Below are 7,148 nucleotides of genomic sequence, written 5' to 3' on the forward strand. Positions count from 1 at the left end.
CAGGATTTCAGCTCCCACACATGTGGATGGCAGAAGAACACGGGACATAAAAATATGTATATTTTCTTAATATATTAGAAATTATTATATATTTTTATTTTTTACATAATTTGTTTCATACTTATTAGTTATACTTAATGAAACTGTTCAAGGCAGGCTGAAACACTCCTTGAATCACTTCAGAATTTCTGTCTAAAGGTTGTGCAGCAGATTTACCCTTGGAATTTGGTGAATCCATACTAACCAGATGATTAGTTCATTTTCTTTCTTTGCGTTCTTTATCTCTCTTTATTTACCTTTATTTATCCCTCATGTGGTGGAGACTTTTGAAGCTTCCTTTTGCCTTTTGTTAAGGAAATAAAGTGAAGTGTCCATCGCTTTTTTACTTGGAGAAATTACATGCTGTGATATGTTTTTTCAAGTAAGGTGTTGGCCTAACAAAGTAAAGAATGTGTTCAAATCTCTCCAGAATCATGGCAATACTTTTTAGATGCATCCTCATTCACTTAAACTATGACTGAAAAGTTCTTAAAAATATTAACCAAATATTAACTGAAAGATACAGTTTCCTGAAGCTATAGTGCAGTAATAAGAAATTAATTAATTCATATCCTAAAAAGTTTAAACAGCAGAATGAATATTTTTATAGTAAAAATGCCTAGAAACTCCTCTGACATTAAAAAAAAAAAAAGGAAGAATTTTGATGAAAATTAAGTAAAGTGTGTAGAAAATATTGGCAAATTGGGAAAAAAGAATAGCAGTTTTTTCAATCAGAATACCAATAATAATAAAATCTGGAAAAAAAATTTTTTTAAATGCCACCACTAGTGTGTCATGGAAACTGGTCTTTATAGGTTCTTGCCGCTTCACTCATCTAAAGGGCTGGTGTTCCTGGCCAGGTGACACTGGGGGTGTCCCACAGAGCTGCTAGGACACTGCAATGGATTTTGAGAAGCCACCAGTCACAAGCAGGGTGAGGAAGTTCGCCCGTGGTAGGCTTGGCCAGTAGCCCCAGAGCAGTAGGTACAACACATTTCAGATTTAACTCCCAGTGAGGTGTTACAGCAACAATTCAGATTAAAATGTTTTCTTTTCAGTCAAAGGTTGATGTCAGCAACTTTGGTTAGGCCAAGAGCCTGAAACTTTCTTTTTCACTGGCTTTGCTTATTGATTAGACTTTTAACTTTTCACAGAATGCAGCTTTCTTTTTGATTGAAATTAAAAATGGATGGAAGATATTCACCTCACCAAATGTACCATGAGGGTATTTGATGACAGCTAGAGAACCAATTGTATATTACATTTATCCCAACTATTTGAACCCTGAGGATGTTCTTTCTACTTGGTTCTTGCCCCTTTGTTTTGTCCACATCAAGAATTTTTCTAAGCTTTTTAAGAGCTTCCCTGAGTGATAGATATAGAAAAGTCACCCTGCCAATTGAGTATCTTTTTCCATGAATGGAAATTCCATTCTTTGAAGACCATCACCACCAATAACAACAAAAATAAGAGATGCATGGAAAGTTATGATGCTGTGAGGCTTAGGATGAGAAATCTTCAGTGAGTACTAGAAACAAGTGTAACATTCCACATATAGTTCTCTGAAAGATTTTAAGTCAAAATCTTATAATTTAATATACATGTATAAGTGGTTCTGTGGCAAAATCTTATGAGATATGACTAGAGTCCCTGCAGTGTTTCACCTCCTTTTTCCCTGTCATCTGTATATCTAGTATCAGATGACAGCACTGAGATCCACTAATCCTTTGCTAATGCCCTGCTCAAAACTAGGGCCAGCATGTGACATCGTGCTTTCCACCTCCCTCCTGCACCTCTTGCTTTCCCTGTCTTGCTTCCTCTTGGATGCAAGTACGTATATCTTTACTTGTCTCTCATGTATATATCTATACATTAACAGCAACACAGAGTTTTTTTCTTTTTACAGGAATAAGCCATAACACTACCTTAAGTCATGTAAGATCATTTTCTGTATCTCTGAGAAAGCTATTTATAATGATCTTGACTGAGGAATGAAAGAAAGACTAAAACAGTTCAATAGAAATTATCTTCTTAATAGTAAAATCTGAATTATACATTATAGTACAATTTATTCAATGAATTTTATTATTCTGTTTAAAAAGGCAGAGACTTTTATGTGTTTCATATTCTTACAAAGGTTTATTAGCTTGAATAAAAGGTTATTATGATTCAATTGAATAACTGAATTTTAAATTATTGGTATTGCACTTCATATTATAACTGCTTTTCCAGATGCATTTGATTATGTCAAATTTGCCTTCTAATCTCCTGTCTGGAGATCATTTAGTTGAGTCATGCACTGTTTCTCACCCTCCATAGTGGTATCCTAATGAACACACACAGTCCAGTCTCACATCTTCCATGTAAATTACTGTGCATACCTCTTCTAGCTAGATCATATCAGAGGCTGTCTGGTGTCATATAATCCTGGATACTGATACATGGAAAATCTTTTCAGGTGACCAATGCCATAGGCATCTAATTTTCCTGCAAAGCACTATTGTGGGACTGCAGTGTTTACATGAAAGCCAGACTTAGAGATATGAAATGGACATTTAGAAAAGTTAATCTGTGCATTTAGAAAAATAATCTCTGTCTAGTCGCCTCCAAGAATTCTTCATTTCTTGTAATTAACTGAATCACATATTAATTTATTAGATGCATTGCTCATTAAAAAACTTCAAACTTTGCTATAAATCTTATTGCACAGTGAAATAAATGCATGTAAAACTACACATAAAATATCCTTGGACTTGAAACATAAAAAGCCACAAAATAGTTGTGCTTCAGTGTTTGTTTATTTGCCTTGTTTGTTTGCTTAATGCTCAAGCAAATGTGCCCTTCAGAAACGTTTCTCATTTTCTAGAAACATAAGATTTATCCTTGACTGCACACTTGGAAACTGCGACTCCTGGGCATAACACTGAAAGTCTTGATTAAGATAACAAATGAAACACAAAACAATCCCACATAATAAAATATTAGGGTAGGCAGCCCTGGAGTGGAATATTCTGTGAACACCAATTCTTCATTGCTACATGCAATATTCAATACCACACTAATAACATTAGTGTGGCCAAAGGTACTGTCTTTGCTTGCATATACCTATTAATTGTGTACTTGTCTGCTCTTATCAGGCTGCTTCTGCCTCTTCTGAAGAGTTTTTCCCTCAGCTTCCCTAGAAGCAGGATCAGCCTTCCATAGCCTTCCATAATTTCAAGCAAATTATGTTTTAAGGTAATAATTGATTCCTGAGAATTGATGTAGGATAGGAAGCACTCTAAAAGTGGCTTTGAATACTCTGAATTAGCTCAAGGATTACAGACTCATTCCTATTTTGCATTGCCATTACAAGCATTTATCTCAACTGATTTTAACAGAGTTGTTTCTATTTTACACTGGTGTGAGGGAATGAAAAAAACAAACAAACCCACAGGTTGCATAAATTTTTAACAGCTCTTTCAAACTGACTCTTTATTACCAGATAAAACTTTGATGAAGGACATTCACAAAAGATCAATATGAGAAGCCATCTAAGACCTGACTTTGGTGCTACTGGCTGATACTGAAAATCACAGAAGTAACTATGTGTTTCTGAAGCTCTTACTTTAGCTGATGATTGGTTTGATGCTGCTTTTACTGAAAGAAATATTTCACCTTTAGGAGACATATGGTCTCCTGAGTAAAGTTACTCCACAGCTCCAATTGCAGGGATGCAGGAAAGGGAACAGAGTGCAGCTGTTCATCAAGTAATGAGCAACTTCATCTGACGGCCTTCCTTTGAAGGAATAAGGACCCACGTTCATTTCTGTGCTTGGAGTGGATGCTGCTCCCAGCTGATGTGATGCACCACTGTAGGCATCCTGAGTGGGCTGTATGCCTCAGGAGGGGAACTGGAGGCTTTAGAGAAGTCTGGAGTCTTCTGCCGAAGAACTGGGAAATTGCCTCAGCAACAGCAATCTTCACCTGTAATATATAGAGGCCAGCACACAGCCATGGAGTAAAAAACAAATGGTATTGAACTAGCAAGAAATATACTGTCTGTGGGCTAATATAGCTCAGGATATATTCACTGCCAAAAGTAAATTAAAAATTTTCCTTGAGGCTCACTTAGATAGCAGTGTTTGTTTATGTAGTGGTTTATCTGAAGAAGTGAGCAGGAGTTTAAGTGCAACTGCAATCACATATAGGAAATCTAATTTATATTAATATTCCTCCAACCTAATAGCTGGCAAATACAGATTTCTGCAGTTCTAGCAGCCTTGATTTGTTTCTTTCAAATGAAGAGCAAACATCACAGGTTTGAGTTTTGTTTTGTTTTCCTGAAAAAAAACCAAACACACCAACACTGAAGGCTGCAGAGGTGGATATTTTTAGAAAGCTTACTCTTCACACACTTAATCAAGACCATCATACTTTACTTGCTTTCCTCCAACCGTTACTAAAGCCATTCACAGTCTTCGAAATCTGAGCATTATGAAGTGGAAATGCCTGCGCAGGGAAGTGCTCCGATATGGCTGAGTCTTGATGACAGGCTAAATCCTAAGCTCAGCGGAAACTCAGCTGTGCTCCTTTCTCTCCCTGAGGTAGCTGAAGAGGACGTTCAGCCCCCCCTCAACAACCTCAGGCAGGGGCCGGGACAAGGGATTGTGAGCAACATGGAGGCCTTTGTCCATCGGGTTCCAGGCGATGCGGGGCAGCCGGCGCAGCAGGTAGAGGTCATCCGGGAGAGTCTGTATGGCGTTGTAATCAACATTTAGTAACTCCAGAGTGGTGAGGAAGCAGAGGGACCGTGGCAGGCTGCGTATCTTGTTATTCTCTACAATAAAGATTTGCAAACTGACCAGATACTGGACACTCTCTGCGATGCTTTCAAGCTTGTTGGATCCTAGGTGCAAGAAGTCCAAGCTCCTCAGTGCAAAAACACAGAGGGGAATTTGCACAAAACGGTTGTTACTGAGGTTCAGTTTCCTCAGATTCGTCAGGTCGGTGAAGCTCAGGGGCAATTGTGAGATGCAGTTGTGCGAGAGGCTCAAAACTTCCAGCTTCCTGCACAAGCTGAGCTCCGCTGGCACCTCTGTCAGGCAGTTCATATTGACAAACAAGACCTTCAGGTTTCTCAGCAGCCCAATCTCTTTAGGCAGACACTTGAGGCAGTTACCACCCAAGTTCAACACTACCAGCCTGTCCAGCTTCGCCAGTGAAGGAGGAATCATCACCAGCTGGTTGCGTGAAAGGTTCAGTTTCTGTACCTCACGCAGTCCCCACAAGAAGTCAGGCGTGCTGGTCATCCCTTTCATTATGAGGCTCAAACTGACATAATGCAATCCCCGTTTCAGCAGTGATTTGGGCTCTTTCCCTGAGAGAAGAGCATCTTCCCACGCAGGCAACTTTGAACTTTTCCTCAGAAAAACCATGCTTCTTCTTCTCTTGTTCTTTGAGTGGCCAGTTCCCATAACACCCTGGATCCCTCCTGAGAGACAAAGAGAGGTTTTCTTCCCTTGCAAGTGCTACACCAACATGCAAATGCCAATAGAAGATGACAGCTTGCAGGAGGCAGAAAAGTCAAAGCAAGGACACAAGGAGGAGCCTGTGAAGTGCATCTTAGTCCACTGATGCACTTTCCATAGCTACTGAGGGAAAGTTTCACTTTTGGGGGCTTATGTTGGTCTTGGTGCACAGTCTGTAATGAAATACTTGCTCCTGACTTGTGAGCAAACCTGTTCAATTCAAACTGAATGTCACGAGGCAGCTGTCACTGTCATTTGGTCCAGGCTTTATTGGACAGACATGTATCTTCACTTCAAAAAGGTCACAAGGATGCTGTATATAACTTCACCATGTCAGCTTTCTTGGCTATCTGGTACATACCATGACTGCAGGACAATTAACAAGAGTGACTTAAAAAAACAAACAAGCAAGCTATACAAGAAAACAAGCAAGCAAACGACCCATCATTTCAATTCAGATTTAAATAATATTTTCACAGTAACTTTTATTATGATGTTCCTGATTTCACTGAAATAGTTACCAATCCACTAGAAAACTTTGGATGCTGCAAAAGTACTGGTGAAGGCTTTTCATGTGAGTTCTGGTTTTCTGTTTAATATGAAAAGAAAAAAGGAAAGGAAAGGAAAGGAAAGGAAAGGAAAGGAAAGGAAAGGAAAGGAAAGGAAAGGAAAGGAAAGGAAAGGAAAGGAAAGGAAAGGAAAGGAAAGGAAAGGAAAGGAAAGGAAAGGAAAGGAAAGGAAAGGAAAAGAAAAGAAAAGAAAAGAAAAGAAAAGAAAAGAAAAGAAAAGAAAAGAAAAGAAAAGAAAAGAAAAGAAAAGAAAAGAAAAGAAAAGAAAAGAGTAATACTTGTAGAAAGTATTATTTGTTTATCCCCCTTGCAGTGAGGACAGGCTTCTTTCTTTTCAGAAAGGGTACCACCCTCACTAAGCAGTGACATTTTCCAGTAGTATCTGCACCCACTTGGATGATTGCTTGCTACCCACATAGCCAAGTATGAACAGCCACATTGCACAGGTCTGCCCAAATTACTCTGTCCTAAATATCCTGTGCTACTTTCACATGTATCAGTGAGGTTTTGGGGGGACTGGTTCTTTTCTGCTGCAGAAAATGCAGCCACCTAATGCTCCATTCCCCATGAACTTTCCTTTCTTTCTAGGCTATTCTAGAGTACAGGGGGAGTAGCAGTCAAATAGCTTGAACTATAAATGACATTTAACTCCAGGACAGAAGGACTGATGGGAGAGGAAGGAAGCAGTGAGGTATAATAATACCCAACAACAGCTGAAGCTAGCTCTGCTGATGAAAGGAAATTGTATTGCTACAGGAATATGTAGTGAGTTTACAGTTAAAGAGACCCTAAAAAGGATATACAAAAAGTTCAGGCACCATTTAAACTAGGTGAAAATGGCAGCACATAGTACAAGACTTTCAGAGGTTTCCCTCTCTAGTGGATCTGTGATGATGAAGATGATTTGCTACTGCCTGAGAGATTTGGTGATGGATGTACTCTCCTCACCATTAATTTCAGAGATGCTCACCCTAAGACCCTTCACCAGCTCAGATGCTAAAGGACTATGCATGAAGCTGCAGCCAGGAGT

At 39.0% G+C, this 7,148-nt stretch overlaps 1 protein-coding gene across 1 annotated transcript; it reads right to left on the minus strand.

The window, feature by feature from the left end:
* Positions 1–2,818: 2,818 nt before the first annotated feature.
* LRRC30 (leucine rich repeat containing 30) lies at positions 2,819–6,026 on the minus strand. Its single transcript, XM_051610641.1, has one exon. The coding sequence runs from the start codon at positions 5,493–5,495 to the stop codon at positions 4,599–4,601; it is 897 nt and encodes a 298-aa protein (XP_051466601.1). The 5' UTR covers positions 5,496–6,026; the 3' UTR covers positions 2,819–4,598.
* Between the last annotated feature and the right edge of the window lie 1,122 nt (positions 6,027–7,148).

The sequence above is a fragment of the Apus apus genome, chromosome 2 (genome assembly GCF_020740795.1).
Source record: "Apus apus isolate bApuApu2 chromosome 2, bApuApu2.pri.cur, whole genome shotgun sequence".
In the NCBI taxonomy this organism is placed as follows: Eukaryota; Metazoa; Chordata; class Aves; order Apodiformes; family Apodidae; genus Apus; species Apus apus.

Coding starts and splice junctions, on each gene's coding strand:
- LRRC30 (XM_051610641.1), bottom strand. CDS start 5,495: ATGGGAACTGGCCACTCAAAGAACAAGAGAAGAAGAAGCATGGTTTTT.